General features: G+C 36.9%; 1 protein-coding gene across 1 annotated transcript in view; it reads left to right on the top strand.

Moving 5' to 3' along the window:
* The first annotated feature begins 456 nt into the window (after positions 1-456).
* Positions 457-22,640, top strand: part of gabbr2 (gamma-aminobutyric acid (GABA) B receptor, 2) — a 263,152-nt gene continuing 240,968 nt past the window's right edge. Inside the window, exon 1 of the mRNA XM_073822118.1 lies at positions 457-1,104. Within this exon, the coding sequence (XP_073678219.1) occupies positions 793-1,104 (312 nt within the window). The 5' untranslated portion in view covers positions 457-792. The remainder of the gene's footprint in view (positions 1,105-22,640) is intronic.

The raw sequence follows: 22,640 nt of genomic DNA, 5'->3' as shown, positions 1-22,640 counted from the left end.
TTTCACAATACTAACTAGCCTTTATGACACTCGACGTCGCTTTTGTTATGTTTACGTTCTGAACACATATTTTAAAATGCACTCTTTTGGGCTCAGGTGGGCAATTTACCTCACACATTACCTCAGAGGAGACAGTATGTAGGTTATCGAACGCGTTACAAGTGAACAGCTCCCTCGTCGGTCTGTCGGTCGGTTGTTTTTTCGAGAGCACGTCTCTCGCTGTGAAGAATGTTTTCTGCCTGTGTCGCGCGCGCTCACACACGCGCGCACGCATACATGCACAGCGCGGCCAGCGCGCGAAAGAAGTGAAGCGCATCCGCCGAAGCAGCAGCATCGGAGTCGCACGGATATCCTCACTCGGATTGCTTTTACATAGCAGGGCTCGCCCTCCGCCGCCTCACCTATGCGCTTTTCACATGGGGATGCAACTCCTCAACTGCTTGGAATATACTCGGCTGTTACATTTACATTTGCAGTAGCGGTTGACTCAAATCAGAGAGCGCGCACCTCTGCGTAACGGATTGTGATGTGCGCATTTGGTGGTGTATTGGAGGTGAAAGGAAGGATTGGATCGGACAGGATTTGATAAGGACCCGTAAAAGGGGAAGCAGCTTAGTTTCTAACCCCTGCGACTGGACACCCTCTGGTTTTACGCATCGTTTCTACTCTCGAGATCGAGTGCGCAAGATTGCACATCATGTCATTTCTCTTTGACTGATCGCAGCATCCAAGAGGAACCTAAAGATTGCGATGCCAGGACAGTGAGAAGGTGGATCTCAGTTGTTCGGTAGCATGGCTCCGTCCCGGAGGGACTGCAGATGTGACATGATCTTTCTGTCGGGATGCCTACTCCTGTCCGTCTTGGGATTTCAACCTGCAGTGGCGAAGGTTTGCAACGATTACACAAGGCACGGCCTGGACAACAACTGGTACACGAGGGATGGTGAGAAGTTGCCCATCATGGTCCTGATGCCGATGAATGAATCAGCGCTGATGAGCGGCATCAGTCAAGGCATCGAGCCGGCCGTTCAGCTGGCCATCCAGCACATCCGCGAGTCCAGACAGTACTCCTTCTCGCTCATCACCAAAATCTACGACACTGAGGTAAATGCGTGCGTTAACGTCTACGTGCATGTTGCGAGGGGAAACTGCGGCCAGTGTGTGCGTTCGGCGTGCGCTCATGTGGAAAACGCGATTTTTCTGGGGTTTGTGCAATGTCGAGCGATTGCTTCCTATCGGATGTTTGGAAAAGGCAAAACCGAGCAAGTTTGTGCTAGTCAAGTGTACACAGGTGTTGATACACAGGTGTCTTGATGAGCATGCATCACAGTCTTCTCACATCAGTTACCTACAGAAAATCACTTGGCTTGCTCATTTGCATGAATGGGTCAGTATTGATCCTTATTTTCTCAGTGGTTTGTGGCTGGTTTATTCAGCACTGTGAGTTCTGCATCTACTAGAAATTCAGCTGTAAGCTGATACACAAGGATGTTAATTCATGTAAACAGGTCTATGAAACAGATGCAATCATTTCCTATTATATTAGGGGCCAATTGCTAAAAAACTGCTTAAACCAGCCTAAGATGGTTTACAGGTCTCAGCTGGTTTCAGCTGGTCTCCAAGCCTGACCAACTGAAAAGTGCCTAGGCATAAGTACACTGGCCTGGAGAGACCAGCTAAGACCAGCAGAGTAAATTAGGCTGGTTTAAGATGTTTTTTTTTTCTTCTTCCAGCAGGGTAGTGTTGGTTTTCTTTACACCTGAAGATGGCAGTAATTTATTTATTTTATCTTTTTTTCTCGATGGGACTCAAGGTCTTCGAGGATAAATAACAATTTTCAGTACTTCATGCTAATTTTAGGTCTTGGTAATTCCAAATGTAATGAATTTGTTGAATTTGATGAAGTTAACCCTTTGTTATGGGATGTTATGTGATGTGATAGTTCATAGTTAACAGCACTGATAATGTAACCCTGGACCACAAAACCAGTCATAAGGGTCTTTTTTTTATTAAGATTTGTTTTTGCCATTTTGGCATTTATTTTTGATAGGACAGTATAGTAGTGACAGGAAACAAAGTGGGAGAGAGAGAAAGCAAGGGCCGGATCGGGAAAGGTCCACAAGCCTGGACTCGAACTCGGGACGCCCTTTATAAATACTTGAAATTTATAAGATTATACATCATCTGAGAGCTGATAAGCTTTCCATTGATGTATGGTTTGTTAGGATAGGAGAGGATAATATTTGGCCGAGTTACAACTATTTGAAAATATGGTATCCGAGGGTGCAAAATCAAAATATTGAGGAAATCACCTTTAAAGTTGTCCAAATGAAGTTCTTAGTGATGCATACTACTAATCAAAAAATAAGAAAAATCTGTCATTTTGACCCATACAATGAAATGTTGGCTATTGCTACAAATATACCCATGCTCCTTCAGACTGGTTTTGTGGTCCATGATCACATATATTGAAATTTTGGCTTAGTTAATGAAAAGCTCAATAAATCTAAGTGACTAACTTGTTAATTGACTTCCAAAGGTACGACCTAATAAATAACACTGTAGGCAAAGGGTAACCCCACAGGTAATTATTTTAATGAAGTGTATATTAAATTTCATATGAGTAATTTCTTATGAGTTGATTTTATACAGTAATGACCGAGAGAATGTGAAAATTACTCCTTCGTGCACAAGGCACTATTTGGCCTCTCACCATGTACTATTTGTGGTAGTGTGATAACCTGGGGAGACGAGAAGCTAATCAATCGGTATTTATCACCATACTTTCATATGTGTGACAACAGGGAAATGAGAAAGCGCGGGAAAACGGGTAGCTAGATGTTTGCGTAATTACCAAAGTGTAAATTACCAAGGCGTTAAAATATCTGTGGAAGCTATCTCACTAGATTAAAACAGATTGTCGCTATGTGTTCTGCACATGCTTTAAGCTGAATTGTTTGAGGTGAGCATGAAGATCCATGACCCCTGATGTCCGGTGGTGCCTTGGCAATCTATTGTGCTTTGATTGTCATATTGATTTACCGGCGTTTTGTTTAACAAAACTGTTTCTTCTTACAAACACACATTGTTGCTGCATTTGCTCTGATTGGGCCAGGATGCACTCATGCATCTGAAAGGCTTTTGAGTAATATTCTCTCTGTCATAGTCATAATGGGCTGAACATAACAATAGCTGTCACTTGGCAGTTATTTTTTACAGCAGCAAGATGAACAGAATTTAAATCAGACATCTGTAGATCTAACGTGTAAAGCAATAGCCAATGATGTATGGCATCACACTTACAAATTATGCTAACTTTTGTAAAACCAGGTGCTTCTAAATGTTTAATTGCAAATGCAAGTTATTGGTGTTTCAGACATTATATTGATATAAGTGATATTGGTAATCATAAATTATATATGTACATATACAGCGCCTTGCAAAAGTATTCAAACTCCATTTCAGTTTTTTAATTTTAAGCAGTTTAACATAAGGCTGCAACATAACAAAACATGAGAAAAATGAAGGGGTTTGAATACTTTCGCAAGACACTGTATATGTATGTATAGACCTTTTTCCTAAGTAAACAATGAGCGCCGCCATTACGAATTCTAACTTCAGACTGGATGCTCTTCTGTTCCGGTCTCCATAGGAACCCATTCAAATAGCGCCCATTTATTTTTAATGTAGCTAACGTCACCAGATTCGTGTCATCTGCACACTCATTAAACTTTGAGAAGTGAGGCATTGACAAATGAATTTCATTGCGACATTGCCAAGTGATGGTGATATGGAGCCATGTGCTTTTTAAAAACATTTTAATAGGTTTAACATTAGATTATCAACTCGGAATATACGCTAATTTGACTAGAAACACTGGAGACCGGAAATGCAAATCATTCTTCAGGTTAAGAGTCAGGCGTGACTTCCAAGTTCAGGAAAAACGTCTATATGAGAAAAAAATTGTAGTACAAAAAGAAATTGCAAGATATTGCAAAATATAACATTAAAAAGTGTAGAAATCATTGTTTTTCTAAAGAAACATTGTCCAACAGCGACACCAGCAGGTAAAGTTACAGCGGGAGTCTGCGTCTCTCTCGCCTCCCCTGAGCCCATTGAGTTTTAACAGACCTGCTAAAGCGTGCGGTGAGTTTAGTGGGGGGTAATTGAGAATGAATGGGGAAAAGTAACTTGAGAGGAGGCACTGCCTCCATCATGATATGATTGGATATGACTGGTGATGTTCAGCTGTGATTGGTTCAAGAGATAAATCCCGCCTCTTGTGTTTATACACGAATAATAATTAAAACACTAACTTGATGAGATTCATACTTTATTAAATAAAATATTGATTATATTGTTGAATGTAAAAACATTAAATAGAACTGTTGGTATCAAGAGAATTAAAGAGAAACATGATATGGCTGATTTACGACCTCTGCAGACGTCCTCATAAGAAGTTTATGACATGTTTCATTGTATTTACAGCATTATCACAAACATTTGGCCCTCGCAAGTATCGCCAAACCTGTTTATACACACACTCACTGACACAACACTCGCAAACAGTAAACAAAGCAAACAGTAGTAGTTGTGCGTATACATGCAAGGATTTAACAGGACAGATGTAAGTAATCAGTCCCAGAGCCGAGGCTCTTTATCCCTTTATCCCCTCTCAACGCATCCCCAGGCAGGCAGAACCCATCCGCTTGCCTGCGCCTGGGTGCTGCCGGCCGTGCCCACAGCGCTTAGCCTTTCCCAGATCCACTTGAAAGATCTGGAGAGAAATTAAAGAGAAAAGCCCACGTAACATTTGCACTGCGAAGGACCCCCTCAGTACCTTCAGTGGAATGGAGATCATTAGCCATGCTAAAGGTCACGGTTTGGTCTTAGATCATTCCGACAGCAGGGATGCCCATCGTTTTTGTAGGGGTCCACTTTCATCTGCGGTAAATGATATTGTTTGCCTCGAGTAGTTTTCGTCCGCTAAAATAGTGAGCAAGGCACAAATAGAGATGGGAAAAGCATTGATGTACTTTTATTGTGCAATTATCTTGAAAAGGCCTGTTGTAGTGCTTATTTACCTGCATACTGATCTATCTTTCAGGTCTGTAGATGCAGTTTTTGATTTGCAGGATTCAATACTTCACATTTAGAGAATTTAATTTGCTTCAGACTTAATCGTCATGTTCCTTATTGCTGTGTTGGAGGAAAGAAGAGCGAACGGAAAGAGAAAAAAACACCTAGACAAGCCATTTAAGTCCTCAATTTTAAACATTGTGAATGTAAATCCGATGTCTTTATGCTGAAAATACAGCCACCTACAAATGATTTTGTGTTATCTTGATGATTTTTCATACATAGAAAGCTCTTTCCCCTTCATGAGGGGGGCTTGACTCCACTGAAGTGATACTCTTGACCTCTTTGAGCCCAGCTCATGCTACCACCCTGGTGTCATGCGTACAGATATCACTGGAGCTTACGCCTCACGGAGGAGCAAATGCATTTTGTCAGATTTGCACACAGAGTGCAGGGACCCTTGCAGAGCTCTGAGCCCTTGCTATACATTTCTGTTATTCTCAAAAGACAGAAAGCCTCAAGCTTATGTAAAGCATCTTGTCGTGTTGTCGCAATGAGTTACGCTTTTTCTAAAAAGCATTGCCATAATAGCTCACAATAAATGAAACTGTAATGTGTCTTAAGATGACAGAGTATATGTATGTTTGAACATCCATACCTTGATTTTCTAGCAAAATAACATTCAAACATGAAGTTTATGCATTTAGTAGTAAAACTGATGTTTCAGGCTGCTATGATATTTTACCTCATTATACTGTAACAATATCTGAATGGCAAAAATCTAAATTTTGCTGCATTTTTCTATATTTAATTGATGGAAAAAATTACCAATCACAACTGTAGTAGTATTTCCTTGTGATTTAGTGAGATTCTATTCTATTCTATTCAATTCTAATAATAGTATTAATAGTAATAATTATAGTAGTTGAACGCAGTACATATATGTGTACATATACATATTTAATATACACTCAAACGTTTTTGAACAGTAAAATTTTTAGTTTTTTTAAGAATTCTCTTCTGCTCACCAAGCCTGCATTGATTTGATCCAAAATACAGCAAATCAGTAATATTGTGAATTTTTTTACTATTTAAAATAACTGCTTTCTATTTGAATATATTTTAAAATGTTATTTATTCCTGTAATCAATTCAAAGCTAAATTTTCAGCATCATTACTCCAGTCTTTAGTGTCACATGATCCTTCAGAAATTAAGAAACATTCATTCAACAAACATTCAACAGTTGAGTACATTTTTTCAGGATTCTTTAATAAAAAGATCCAAAGACCAGTATTTATCTGAAATAAAAAGCTTTTGTAACGTTATATACTATACTGTTTAAAAGTTTGGAGTCAGTATATGTATATTTTTCTTTTTGGGAAAGAAATTATAGAAATTACTACTTTTATTTAGCAATAATTCCTTAAATTGATCAAAAGTGATGTTAAAGACATATAATGTTACAAAGATTTCTATTTCAGATTAATGCTGTTCTTCTAAACTTTCTATTCATCAAATAAACCTGAAAAAATTCTACCCAGCTGTTTTCAACATAAAATAATAATAATAAATGTTTTTGAGCAGCAAATCAGAATATTAGAATGATTTCTGAAGGATCACGTGACTGGAGTAATGATGCTAAAAATTTAGCTTTGAAATCACAGGAATAAATTACATTTTAAAATATAGTCAAATAGAAAACAGTTATTTTAAAAAATAAAAATATTTAAAAATTTTACTGTTTTTCCTGTACTTTGGATCAAATAAATGCATTATATTATATTTAGGGCTGGGACTTTAACGCGTTAATTTAGATTAATTAATTACACAAAAATAACGCGTTAAATTTTTTTAACGCATTTTAATTGCACTTAGTTTTGCACCGCGGAACGTTTCTTACTGGATGAGATTCCGCGGACCGATTATACTGGAGCACCAACTAGCGTTTAGACAAGCTGCGTCCGTCCTAAATAGTATTGTATGTCCCAAATCGTAGTATGTTTAAAAAATTATTCCAAAGATTCCCGGATGGTCTACTACTTAACGATCAATGCACACTCTTAACAGCTAATATTGCCCGCAACACACTGCGCCGTGAACGAGGATTCGATTAGAACTACAAACACAGCATAAAAAGTGTTAAAAAACTACAAACATGGAGGATATACGCGACCAACGGACAGGTAGAGAAAGGGGTTTACGTGATAAATAATCAGTGTGTAACCTGATAAAAAATATTTTTTAAATGTTATCGGCGTTATATTCCATGTGCAGCAACATTTATAATGATAGGTTTGGTCATTAACGTTTAAATGCATAATTAAGCAAACACAAGAGCAGAGTTCTCGGCATGAAAGACTTGTTAAAGAACGTGCCTCTTGCAATATTGCATTGGTCTGTTGGACTTGGTTGAACAAAAATAAACAATATTTTGTTGCTTAAGCTTATGTATTCAGTCATTATTCAATGGTATACTAAAAATCCATGTAAAAATCTTAATTCTCACTGTTCTCAGGTCAAATATTTATATGCGATTAAAATGCGATTAATTTCAATTAATTAATTACAAAGCCTCTAATTAATTAGATTAAATTTTTTAATCGAGTCCCGGCCCTAATTATATTATATATTGAATTACTATTATTATTATTATTACACTTGCTGTAAATATTGTACAGTTCAATTATTATTATTGTTATTATATTATTTTTTCTTTTTTGTATATTTTATTTTTTCACACCAAACAGACTTCAGTTGGATCCTTCTGTGATTTTACTCTTACCTTTACTCACATTACAGCTTTTATGCCCTCTGTAGTCCTGTCATCCTGCGTTTTGTGTCACCATTCATGTGTAGTGAGATTATGTGGGCATCAGCTGGGTCCCTGCAACTGCCCTTCTTACTTTTCTGAAATATAGTGGAGAAAATGAGCACTAACAAGTGTAAAGTGTAAACTAATATCTCTACAGAGGCCTTCATTTATCATACAGAGTGAGGGAGAATAGCAAAAACAGTGGAGCTTAAATTCAGTGTTTCGTCAAGCACATTTTGTGATTCACTGGGTTCAATCTGCTGCCACCCGTACTTTTTTCCTCAGCGTGCTGATAAACAGAGGCCTTGTCCTTCACTGAGGTCAGGAGGTCATGTTTCTAAATAATAAGTCAACGTCGCTTTTTGTTATTTAACTAATAGTTGATGTTTGTTGTTAGATTGTGGAACAGGGCTCTAATTGCTGACCTTTTAGTGAGTCACACTCATAGCCAGCAGTTATTCTAGTTTTATTCCCTTGTGCTGCTTGTTGACCTAGACGGCCACATCTCAAGGACTCAGGTCACCACGCAGTATGATGCTAAACAGGTTTTCAAGCACAATAACATGCTATTTGCTGTCAAAGTAGGCAGGTCAGGCAGCCAGGTTCACTTCAAGCCCATAAAGCACTCTTTTATTTTAAATGTAAAAAGAAATGTTACTATTAAGATGCATTAAAATGCTTGTGAGAGTGAACTTGTCCTTCAGCCTCCACATCCCAGTCAAAAAGCCTCCTTAAAAGTGATCCAGGCAATTTCTGATGGATAAAATCAACTTTTTTTTTCTCAATGAACATCCTGTTTCACTCAGATGTGACCCTGGACCACAAAACCAGTCATAAGTAGCATGTATGGGTCAAAATGATCGATTTTTCTTTTATGCCAAAAATCATTAGGATCATTAAAGATCATGTTCCATGAAGATGTTACGTTCATTTCCTACTGTAAATATATAAAAACTTAATTTTTGATTAGAAATAGCATTGCTAAGACAAATTTAAAGGTGATTTTCTCAGTATTTAGATGTTTTGCACCCTCAGATTTTCAAATAGTTGAATCTCAGTCAAATATTGTCCTATTCTAACAACTTCCATACATCAATGGAAAGCTTATTTATTCAGCTTTCAGATGATGTATAAATCTCAGTTGAAAAAAATGATTCTTATAATTGGGTTTTGTGGTCCAAGGTCACATATTATGAAACTAAATGTCTTGTGAGTGCAATTTTATGTTGCCTTCATACACATTATCCAAAACTCTGTAGCACATTTAACTATAAACTGGGTTTCCATGTATATTTTACGGTTTTTTTTCTAACTGTAGCATGTTGGCTGGTATTATGAATTATTTTAGAGCTTTAATCCTAGAATTATTGACAGTGTTTTTGCTAAATGACATATTTTAGTGATAGAGATTACTTATGTTGTATAGTGTTTGACAGGTGCTTTATTTTTAGTTAGAAAAGTACAAAATGCACCAGTTCCTTAATTTTAGTAACGGTACACATGGACTCACTCATCCGACACATTCCGCAGCTCTTTTTAGAGGTGGCATTCGTTTCTTTGATTATCCGGCAAGCTAAATTTGCAAATGTCCCAAAAAGTGTTGGATCGGCATATCGGGTCGTACCATAAAGGGAAAACAAACGTCCAGTGATTGTTTCTGCTGCTGAGGGCAGTGAGAAAAGGGACTGATTGGATGCCAGAAGAGGAGAAATGGAGGTGGGGACATTTCCAAGCTGATTTCTCTCACTGCCCTCCAAAACGCTGTGGGAAAAATGGACACAGCTTGAGTCTGGCTTCTGGTTGAAACTCAACTGATGAACGTCAGACCTCGACCCTCCCACAGTGTTATTTTGAGTGTGGCTTGTCTAAGAGCGTGTCTGAACGCATGAGATTCGTCTAAGGCAACCTGATAACCTGATGTACTTTCTACATTTTACCCTTTGTAGACTATAAACTGTATACTAGTGATTATTTAGTTTTGATATTCAGAGATGGATGCAGGTAGTATGACAGTATGACACACCTGTATTTTAATTCAACACTCAATATCTGTTTTCTAACTGTAGACAAACTGAAAGATAAATGAAATGAGAGGATTTGGGTTTTGGCCAAATGGCATGTGAATGCTGTCTTTCTCCAGGGGCGAGCGCTGAGTAATAAGCGTAAAGTTTGCCCTTGTCAGTCCTCTAATTACATTAAATCCTGTGTAATTCCTGGACAGCAAAGAAGGAGCCACTGATGCACAGACAAAATGTGTGTGTGTTTGTCTGTGTATGCGCATAAATGGTGTAAGCAAGCCCATGGGATGTGTCTCTCTGGGGATGGACGGATGGTCTGGTCACAGCTGTGCAATGTGGTGGTCCACAGGCAGATGCTGGCAAGTACCACTGCAAATCCACCGCTCACACATTCATCCACACTTAGCACACTGAGGACTGGTTTTCACTGAGGTGATTTTTTTACACTTATAATTTTTTATATGGGCCATTCTACAGAATTGGTCCAAAATCAGAGTTGGAAACATCTTGGAAGAAATGTTTTTCTCCTAAAAAATTGTATGTATTCAAATACACTGATAAAAATGATTTTGTGGTGAAGTAAATAATAGAGAAAAACTAATGTAATTCCTACATTAAATAATTTAGTTCAGGCAAGAATAAAAAAAAAGAGTAAATTCAATATTAGTACTCAATTTAAGCTTGTAGAATTTTAAATTTGAACTTATAAGTATATTTTACTTGGAATTGTTTGTTCTTTTTTACAAAGATTGTTAAAGTTAATATCAAAGTCATGATCCTGTTATTTCCATCATGCACTTGGGCATGAATAATTAATAATGTTAATTTTTTTTGCTGTTTTCGAGATGTATTTACACTGTTTTATGGTTGCTTTTGTAACCATTGTTTGGTTTTGTAACATCCAGAGTTCATTTTCTACTCAAAATGACCCATTCATATTTAAAAACTATTCACTGATTGTTACCGTCATTGTGTATCATGTGCCAAGTATTAAGGTCGCTGTGTTAATTTGGTTAGTAACTACATTGAGTCAACATATAACCTTAAAAACAATAAGGAGCTGTCAGCTTGCTTACATACATGTTTGCAAGTGAACCAATTGCTCTAATGGCATTTTCTTTCCAGTGCTATGATTTTTGAGTAAAGTTTACAAACCGTGGCTGAGTGAATTGTACTTGAGGACTGCAGAGTTAAAAAAAAGTTAAATTTACTTATTTCCTTTGCTAATTTTACTTAACTTAGTTAAGTAGATTTTTACTTAATTCCGCACTTAAATTTTACTTAAATAAAGGGTGTGCAAAAACCTGCCAAATAAAAATTAACTAAATTTACTTTTGTTTTTTTTCAGTGTAATATCCAAGGTATACATTTCTAGTAATTGTGCATTTAATTCTCATATTGTTTTTTCAGAAAGTTTTGGAATATTTGTCGTCTCCCCAAATGTGTCGCTACCAAAACACAGTAATACTAATTTAATTAGAAGGGTTATATTAACCTATTAATTTTTTTGTTCACATCTATGTTGTAAATATATGGTTTTGCTATTTTATGAAATAGCAAAAACAGAGGTAAATCAATAATAATTAAATTTTTAACACTATTTTAAGTGTAAAACTACACATATTTTTTGAACTTCACTTTATAAAGAATCAAAAAGATACTTTTGATGTCATACTGCTAGATGCATTTGTATACATATTAAAGTCAGGTTTACAAATGAAATCTCTTTAATTGAGAGACTTTCATTATCTTGTCCAATTTTACCGTTTATTATTGCAAAGAAATGCAAAGCCTAAATGTTAGTCATCCCAGTCCAATCTCCAGCCATAGTATGTCTTTAGTGGGTTCATCCTTAAATGGACAATCTCATAGGCCATTGAGCACAGAGTGCTATGTGGTGGCTGATGGATGGGGGTGGCTTGTAAAGAGAAAGAAGGCCAGTCTCTATTTAATGAAGTATTACTGGAAAGCTGCTATCCACAGGCCTCAGACTGCCTAGTGGTAGTGGTGTAGTTTGCTCATTTATTAAATCCAAAACTCTTTTACCCAAAATGACACAAGGGCTTTACACTTTAACCTTCTGTACCCAGGTATGGCTGTAGAGGATAGCTGAGCTGATTTAGCAACTTGTACTGTTCAGTTATAGGGCACACTCAACTGGTAGAGTGACACACGGTTTTTATTTGCACCTCTAAAATTTTGAGATTGAATTGTGTGTGGTGATGGTTCACATACACTCTAAGGGCAAATTGAATCCCAAATTAGGTCCTCTACAGTTTAGGTTCTCAGTGTTTCCTGCACTTCAGTTAGTGGTGCTCCACTGCTGCTGAATCTATAGAGGCACAGCAAGAAATATATATATATATATTTTTTTCTGAATTGTCTGAATTAAATGTGATAGGATAAAGAGTTAGTGTATGTATCTTAGGAGTTGTAATACGTTTTTGTTCAGTACCATTAATGAACAGATAACTCTTTCAAATCTGATCTTTTTTTGTGAATCAAAACATACAGTTTAGCCAGTGTAGTCTGATTCATAAAAAATGACTTTTTATTATAGATCTTTTTAGTCAGTCAAAAACCTACAGCGTGACTAGTTTAGTCAGACTCAAGAACAAATGACTCTTTTGGGCCGGATCATTTTTGTGAATCAGAAACATACTCTCTGGTCAGCGTAATAGAATTCGTGATCAAATGACTCTTTTGGGCCGGATCATTTTTGTGAATCAGAAACATACAGTGTGATCAGTGTACTGTAATTCATGCACAGATTACTCTTTTAAATATGATCTTTTTTTGTAAATAAAAACATACAGTTTACTGTTTATGATAGATCTTTTTAGTCAGTCAAAAACATAGTGATCAGCATACTATAATTCATGAACAAATGAGTCTTTAAAATCATATTTTTTAGTGAATAAAAACATACAGTTTAGCCAGTTTAGTTTGATTCATAAAGAAATGACTGTTTTGAGATCTTTTTAGTGATTCAAAAACATAAAAAATTACCAGTGTGGTCCGATTCCAGTACAAAAGTACAAATCTACTAACTACAAGTAACTTTGCAACTACATATCAACTACTAGTCATTCGAGTATCAATGGACTGTCAACATAATATCTACAAACACACTTTATTTTGAAGGTCCTGTAACACTTATTTTACTGCCTATAAGTAACTTTGCAAGTACAAATTAACTCATTCTACTAATCTAAACCTAACCCTAACCTAATGGTTTAATAGTTGACAACATGTAGTTGCAAAGATTAGTGAAATGTCCAAAGTGGACTATCAAAATAGAATATAACCCAAATGACTCTTACGAACTGGATTTTTCAATGAATCATTCAAAAAAAAATTACACTTGATTAACTCACTGAATCAACATCTGTCTCAAGTTGTTTTCAAGGACATTTAGTATGTTTTGTGTATCGCAACAGAATTCTGTAGGAAACCACCTCCACATTACAAGTGGGCTTGGAGACCATTGGCATTGGAGTCTGGTGAATTCTGATGTTAGCCTCAACGTCTGCCTTGAGAAATGGTCTGCCATTCAAATGCCCCCTCTGCTCATATTGATTTGATGACTACAGATAAAGTAATGGCAGGATGCCTGCAGTTTCTTGGGCTTTGGCCAAGGACACAGAACACCAACAGTTTTGGCAAGTTCATCATCACAAAGCTCTCGGCGTACTGCGTCGCACAACTGGGAGGGAGAAGTTCTGAGCGCAAGCACTGAACCATAAGCTAAACATATCGCCTGTCTCGCAGTCTATAATTACACAAAATGGTGGGATGAATAATTGCAGAGACGCCATATACAGTAGATGGGCTTCTGACAACGTTTAACAAAGTCCTGAAAAGGCGGACAGCCTGGTTCAGTGTAGTCCTTATGTGAGCAGGGTGTATTAACGGAGGAGTAAAGTCCTGAGGGTGTGTTTGAGGCTGAGAACCGCTTACCCTTTATTATTACTGACACAGATCAAGCTTTTGGCCAGATTGTGGCCCAAATGAACAGATTTTCTTCAGTTTAGCATGATTGATATCTGAAATGAAACAGGCTATGTGGTTCTGTCGGTAGATTGAGGGAGAAGGTTGTCTGTTTCTGTAATCTAATAGAAGTGATTGTTATTTCATTACTGTATGTGTTCTGGATCATTCTTGACCATAAGATGCTTCACAGTGAGATTGGGTTCATTCTTCATATTAATTCTCCTTAATATTCCGGATGCCTGCATGACAATTATATGGTGTCATGGCTCGCCTTGTTTTCTTCATCACAACACTTTAGATAAGATTAAATGTAATGGCTATTTCCTGGAGCCATCAGTGACCCATTAGACCCACTGTAGAGTATTTAAGATTACAGCAGCATCTAAAGAGGTTATATAATCTTTGTCTGACTAAAGAAACAAAGTTTTACTTGGATAGCTGCACGTAATCTTGTTTCTAAACAACAGTGATTCGTCTGTGTGTATTAAACCTTTGATAAAGTCATACCAGAACATTCAAATCTGTGTTCACTGCCGCTGACACAGAGAGCAGTTATCATGTCTAGATATGAAACAGCTTCACAAACAGTCTTTACAACCACACGGTCTTACAATCATTTATATTATCACAGAAGCACTGGGATAAATGTTTATAGTTTGCATATAGAGACACTGATGTCTGTGGTAGCGATTAAAATAGAGCAAATCAAATTTTTTGCTTCAAAATGGAACTTCAAATAACGTAAAATAAAATGACTGTTAAAAATGTATTTGTTATTGAATCATTCATTCAAAAGATTTGTTCAAAAACGCTGATTCATTCAGTAATGGAGCAAGTGAAGTATTTATGAGTGAGTCATTGACTCATTCATTCAAACAATTTTGGAAAAAGCATGTCATATGGGTTTTTGAAAAATATTTTTTTTCCAGCTATCCTTCAATGTAAACAGTTTGCAAGGTTGTTAATCAAAAATGTGCATTTTACATTTTACTCAGAATCGCCTTAACTAATGTTACCGATCTGCATCACTAGATAACACATTAGCATAATCCCTGCCTGCCCGCCAAATACGAACAGTCTGACCTGCCCACAAACACTTCTGCTAGTTAGTGTGTTTACATCATGTCAAGAATATGCTGTATTCTGTACTGTGAAAGCAAGTTTGTTTTGTTTTTATTGCCGAAAGATGATGGATGTGAAAAATCAGTGGCTCCGAACCACAACCTGTAAGTACGATTGATACGTTATGTGTACATTTTCAACTGAGTACTCAATATATCTATTTTTTTATGCTAAAATGTGATGTATACCTAGTGCAGCGTTAGGTTTCCAGGTAAAGCACGATATTACTGTCTTACTGAAATAGTTCTGATAATTCACTGTGAACCTACTATTTTCTAAAAATGTGTCGATTAATGTAGATTGTCGTTGTTCTAATTACTTTGTTTAATTATAAAGAATGTAACTTAGTTATCGTTTAGCAGCTAAACTTTATCTGTGGGCACGATTCGCTTGCATAAGTGTTGAACAAAATATTTTATGTCATTATTTTAAGAATGGATTGGAATACTATATCATTGTTTTATGTAAATGTGCTCAGGGTTGCCAGGTGTTCACAACAAACCCCCCTGCCTAATTGCTACTCAAAATTAGCCCAATCGCGCGGGATAAAAGACACGCTATTTGTTGGGGTTCCCGTGGTAAATTTGCATTCCAGGGGCTAAATATTATTGGGGTATATTATTATAACATCAAAAGAACCACAGACTTGGCAACACAGATGGTAGCGCTCATTAACTTGCTCAAGTACTCCTCTCTGTGCCAATCACAACAGGCTTGGCCAGCTGACCAATCAGAGCAGAGTAGGGTTATGGAAGACATTACACTTAAAGCTGTTACAAAGAACCGTTTCAAAATCATTGACAAATGACTCTACGTATAAATGTATATTCTGAGAAAATTACGTCTTCTGACCTTGGATGGATTTAAACCTGTTGTAGGGGACTCCAACAAACTATTAGGACACTTAAAAAAACATATGACCTGCTTTAAAAATCCTTCATTCAAATGAATTAAACATTTTTTAATAGAATGAGGCAATTAATATTTTGTCACAGCCTCTAGAAAAGTAAATGTTATTTTGCTTAGTACAGATTAATGGGAGAATCGTGATCTGTATTTGATTCTCAATTTATCCAGAGTCGTGCAGCTCAACTCTGTAGTTCTTTCTCAGTTTCCAAAATGTACTCTGTGTCCTATCAGGTAGACTGAAGACAATAGGATAGGTGAGAAGAGCAGCAATTAGTCAGCTAACAAAACACTGAACCTCTAACAAATGAGCTCACTTTCTCCTCGATCGGTGTTATTACGCATTCTGCCCTTGTCCCACAGACACAAACAAACTGCTTTCAGAGCCCCAAACCGCTTTTCCCGCAAACATCACAACAGTGCTTTTACGTTTAACCGCGGTTATCACACAGATAAGGCTTAACAATCGCCGGTGACGACCTGTTGCCCCTGAGCCTCTTCGTGTAAAATAAATGAGCGAGTCTCACATTTACCAGATCATTGCTTCTCAGATGTATGAATCAGAATTATACATGCTCCCCTGTGGTTGTTTGGATCTGCCGTCTACATAAATATTATTTATGTGCTCGGGCACTGGACTCTTCTGCTCTGTTGACTCTCCCTCACGCAGGGGAGCTCTATTGATTTCTGCCTGTCCTTTATGCCTGCATTTTGAACTGTATGAATTAGCATTTCTCCTCCACTCTCTGTTTTATCTGCACACACGGCTTTGAAGTGGAAATACCCCAAGGACGAGAAGCACCAATAAACGCGACATCAATAAACGGTCATGTTTTGTGTTACTCCGTTAAGGTGCGCACAAAGAAAACAATTACGCAACGACAAAGAAAGAAGGGAAAGATGTGACGAGTGAAACGTAGAGTTCATTCAAACCAGTGCCGTGTCATTTCTTCCTCTGAGAATGGACAGTTTGGCCCATTGTGACGCTGACAACCTGGAAAATGGATTCTCTCACTCCTACCGCCGTGATTAAATAGCGCTTGATAAGATTGCTGTGAGGATGGTCATTTTTCTGCTGCCCTTTCGAGGGAGATTGTTATGGGAGTGGAGAGATCTAAACCCTTGTTTCTCTTTCTTTGATAGAGGGCAAATGTAAATGTCAGTTATGTCAGGCAGCGGAAAGGTCTAGAAGCCTGGGAGAAACTGCTAAATGAGTTCTGACAGCAGAGGAGGGCTTAAAAAAATTCAGCCAAGGAACACAAATACACAAGAACAATATGTGCACCCCAAAAGTGTTTGCTGGGTCAGCGCTTATGCTCAGTTATTAGCTGTGCTCCAAAATCTAGTGAACTGTTGACATTTAAGACAACGTACACTGTGTTTTTTTAAAGAAATTAATACTTTTATTCAGCCAAGAATGCATTATAATAATGAAAAGTGACAGTATTTATACAGTTGAGGTCAAAAGTTTACACCCCCTTTCAGAATTTGCTAAATAGTTATTTGACCAAAATAAGAGGGATCATACAACATGCATGTTATTGTTTATTTAGTACTGATCTGTATAATATATTTCACATAAAATATGTGAAATATATTCCACAAGAGAAAATAATAGCTGAATTTTAAAATGACTCTGTTCAAAAGTGTACATCCCCTTGATTCTTAATACTGTGCTGTTACCTGAATAATGCGCAGCCGTGTTTTTTTGTTTTGTTTAGTGATAGTTGTTCTTGAGTCTTCAGAAAAAATCCTTCAGGTCCCACAAATTCTTTGTTTTTTTTTTTAGCATTTTGAGCATTTGAACCCTTTCCAACAGTGACTGTATGACTTTTAGATCCATCTTTTCACACTGAGGACAACTGAGGGACTCATATGCAGGACTCATTTGCAACTATTACAGAAGGTTCAAATGCTCACTGATGCTCCAAAAGGAAAAAATATGCATTAAGAGCCAGGGGTGAAAACTTTTGAACAGAATGAAGAAATGTACATTGTTCTTATTTTGCTTAAATATCACATTTTTTCATTTAGTACTGCCCTTCAGAGGCTACCGAAAATAGTTACGTGTTTCCCAGAAGACAAAATAAGTTAAACTTACCCTGATCTTCAAATTCAAAAAGTTTTCACCCCTTGGCTCTTAATGCATGGTTTTACCTTCTAAAGCAGGGGTCATATTGAGTGACGTAAGATATGATTTATAGCATACTCCATGTGTCAGTCAATATGAAGAGCACCACTTATTTCTAGATTTGCTATTGCAGAGTTCCATAATACACAACAATTATCATTAAAATAAGCAAAGGGATAACAGATTTAACAAATAAATAAATAAACGTTTCTTTATTTTAGTCATTAGGCTTATTATGAACAAATACCAAGCTCATAGAGACACAGTCAACAGATTTGATGAAAACTAATTAGACTAGGTTGGACTAATTACTCAATTACATTGACTGAATGGCTGAAGTGCTCTTGGAGGGATTCTGAAGATTCACACCTACTGTAAATAACGTTGCGGTATTTATCTTATTTAGTAATCGGCTGTTATATTTAATGAGAATATGTAAAGCTCAGCTTATCATATCATATGGTCATCGGATGTGTCATTAAACACCTCGACTGCTGCACCTGAGGTGCCATATGTGCGCTATTTTTCCGCCAGCATGGCAGAAGATGTGCCTGAGAGAAAGATGTTTAACATGCTGCCTTTCTAACAGACCTTTGAGGCCATCCCCCCCAAAAAAAACTACGCTATCACCGCCGCCAGACTTATCTACTACAATGCGCTAATTCCTGCAGAAAAGGAACAGGGACAATGTTAGGACCTATTTAATTCATTTATTCATGAGCGTAATTGAAATATTAACACCGGCGGCAGACGGCGAAGGCTTGGCGCTGGGACCCGAGTCTGTTCGCAAGGCACTCCGCTCTGAATATTTTATTTAGATGCTCTGCTCGTGGCTTCACAGCACAGGTTAATCTATTCAGTGTTCCGACACGCATGGGACCCTTGTACCGCCGTCATTAGAGTCCCACACAAGATGTCTGATAATGATACTTATTAGCGCAATACAAGAAACGACTTCTCCGAAATTTACATTTCCTTCCTTGTTTTGCGTCTAATTGCAAGGAGGACTCATTTCCCTCCCTAATAACGACGGGGAAAAAAACTCCCGATCAAACGATTAATCTTCTGAATACAGAGTAGGAGGGCTTTTGGTTGGGAGGGATTTTTTTGGGTGATGTATTATGAGCAAGCTCGTTGCAGTATGCGTGCCCACACATTTGGCTAATTTTACCCAAGTGTGCGTGAGGCTTTCGGTAAAAACACACGCGGCAGCCAAGTACGTAAATGGCTGTCTTGGGTCTTTGGTGAACGTGGATGTGTAGATGCCGGGAATAAAAGTAGGATCAAATGGAGATGCGCAGGGGGAGTTTACCAAAACGCGCTCTCTTGCCATGTGCTCCTGCTGTCACATGTCGTTGCCACGGCAGCAGTGAGGAAAACACCACCCACTGGGACGCGAGGCCTGTGCCGAGGCGTCGGGCTGGCACTCTTTCTCTCTCCTCGGGCTTTATCAAAGGGAAATGCTGAAACACAGGGAGATGGAGCTGCCACTAACCATCAGAGTCGCAGCCGTGCCACATTAAAAAAGGGAGACTGCATACATGTCTGCAGGAAAACTGGGTTTTGTCTAAGGGAGGGGACGGCACGCTTTGCGTGTGCAATGCATCACCATGGCTCATGTGACTTCTCAGGTCTGGTAGAATCCATAGGGCCTTTGGACATGTTCCTGCAGGAGTCACGGTTCACACTTCTCACTGTTTTCCTGCCTCCCTCCCCCACAGAGGGTCACGGCTCTGCGTGCGTGTCCGTAACCATGTGTTTTACGCTGCGTGTGCTCTTTGACTTCGGTTGACATGGGCGGCTTCTGCCCGCAGCCTTTTTGTGTTGATTTAAAGTGGAATTTGTTTGTTTTAAACTTGCATTTTTCATGTTAAGAAGATTTATAGATGAAAATGTTTTATGTGAGTCTTAGGCTTGCAAAATGGCAAATGGTTCTATCTGTGCAAGCTTGATTTCATGCATTGTTGCATTTTAAAATGTCAAAACCCAATTTATACTGTAGTACAGTGCAGGTGTTTTATTGGTGTCACTGATGCAAGGGGCGTTATAGCAGGTATTGACACATTTTTGAGGAGCATTCCCTTTCAAAATCAAAAAATGTGACTTAAAAATATTAAATTACACTCTTAAAAATAAAGGTGCTTCATGATTCCATAAAAGAACCCTTTTTGTTTAAATGGTTCCATAAAGAACCTTTAACATCTGAGGAACCTTTCTGTTTCACAAAAGGTTCTTTTTTTTGGCGAAAAAAGGTAAGGAAGAGATGGTTCTTTAAAGAACCTTTTATTGAATGGTTCTTTGTGGAACCAAAAATGGTTCTTCTATGGCATCGCTGTGAAGAACTTTTTAAAGCACCTTTATTTTTAAAAGTGTATGGGAAGTAAATCCCTCATTTTATTTTACATGTATTTTTTTAGCTGAAAATTACACATTAAAAAAAGAAACAGAAGTCTGATCAATCTTTTATCATTTATATATAATATTAATATAATATTTTTTTATAATATAATTTTTAAAAGGCTGTTGTTAGTTTTTTTGCATCTTCATTCAGTTTTTTTTTTATTAATTTAGATGATAATTACAAATGATAAGAAAACAGTTCTACAATAACAGAGATTATGATTGTTGTTGTTTCTGGTGTTATTTTTATTTAATATAATATTCTGAATAATATTAATTTTCAAAAAGGATGCTATAAAAAAGTAGTTTGGGCATTTTTATTTAATATATATACATTTAATTTTTTAATTTAATTTTCATAATTACAAATGATAAAATACACAAGTCTACAATAATAGAGCTTATGATTATTATTGTTGTTTCTGGTGTTCATTTGATTAATGTTTTTATAATTTAATAAATTAAAATATTTTTTGACTAAACTTCTTCTTTCTTATTAATTTAGCTGACAATTACAAATTGAGAAAGGAAACACAAGCCTATCTTTTTTATTCTCATATAATGTTTTTTGTATTTTACATGTAGTTTTTTTCTTAATAATTTAGCTGATAAATTCAGCTGATACAAGCTATAATATGTTTCTGGTGTTATGTTTTAAATTTTTTAATAGTAAATTAAAACTATTTTTGACTGGTTATTTTTTGCATTTTTGTTCAGATTCGTTTTTTAGCTGACAGTTACAAGTTGTCAAAGGAAAAACAAGCCTATTCAATCTTTCATTATTTTTATATAATATTTTAAATATTATATATATATTTTTAAAGGTGCTGTAAAACAAGGTGATTTTTTTGCATTTGTTATTTGGATTTTTTTTACTTATTAACAGATGATAATTACAAATTAAGTAAAAAAAACACTAGATAATAAAACTTATGATTATTATTGTTGTTGACAATTACAAATTAAAAAAGGAAGTCTACAATAATAGATATTGTTGTTGTTGCTTTTTATTATTCTTTAACTATTTTTTAAAATAATAATAATAATAACTATAATAATCATAATAATACTTGTTTTTTACTAGTTTTTTTTCCACCTAGATTTTTTCCCGAGTATGTTTACATTTTCTTTAAAACATGAACGTTTAAGTAAATGCTGAGTATAAAGAGTCTTATGCCATATACAGACTGGGATCTTCATGGTCGGTGAGTGTATCTCTGGTAAAGGTTAGAGAGAATTAAAGACGCCACAGGAGCCTGCAAAGACCATGCAGGCAATTATTCAGCATGCCCTTTTCACATCGGCAAAACAAGGTGAATTTACACCTAATGCAGCAGGTTTGTGTTCTTGGGTGATACTTAAGGCAGAGAATCTCTTATTGTTTCAAGCTTGAAGTTGACAGAAATGGTCAAACTGTATAAACAACAACAGCAAGTATTATTGATTTAATTTTCAAGCCGGCGAGCCTTAATTTTATTTATTATTTGTCACTATGCAGAAGCTTTCTTACTGATGTAAAAGTGAGAAATGAGGGAGAATCAATTTAGAAAACATAAGACAGGCAGCAAGTTGTTGGTTATAGACATTTCAGAGCAGGACTATGTTAATAAGAAAACTTGCATCATGAAGGTCAAAAGCCCTCTGTACAGTACAGCATGTTTGAACTCTGCCAGTGACCTTTTAATACTAAAATATGTTCCTTCGATCTCAAGTGGGAAAACTTAGAGGAATTTTCGATTTGCTGCTATCTGAAGGACAAGACTTTATGCTAGTTTAAAATGAGAAGCCTGTTTTTACTGCATAATGCTGCCTTTAATGTAGATTGGGATGCACCAGCCTAGCAACTGCCATTGAAGTGAATGGGAATGCAAATGGATAGATCCTCCCCTTGCACCACACCAGCATCCAAAACACAACATATGCTGGCTTTCAGCAGGAGATATCTGGTCATCACCCAAATGGGAACTGCAATGAAGTTGTGACCTTGAAGCATTCATTTAATCTCTCATACAAAGCTTTATGGCTTCTGTCTAGCAGACACGTTCGTTTGGAAATTACCATTGATCCCCAGTTCCTCTGCAGATGGTGACCCCCTCACAGATAGCGGCCATTGTAATCGGCATCCCCAAAAAGACAGAAAGCAACAACCCACGAGAGGTTGAAGATACGACGTATTGT

This window comes from Garra rufa, chromosome 17 (genome assembly GCF_049309525.1).
Source record: "Garra rufa chromosome 17, GarRuf1.0, whole genome shotgun sequence".
Lineage (NCBI taxonomy): Eukaryota > Metazoa > Chordata > Actinopteri > Cypriniformes > Cyprinidae > Garra > Garra rufa.
Note: the sequence above shows the minus strand (reverse complement) of the source record. Positions and strands in the feature narration are given on the sequence as shown.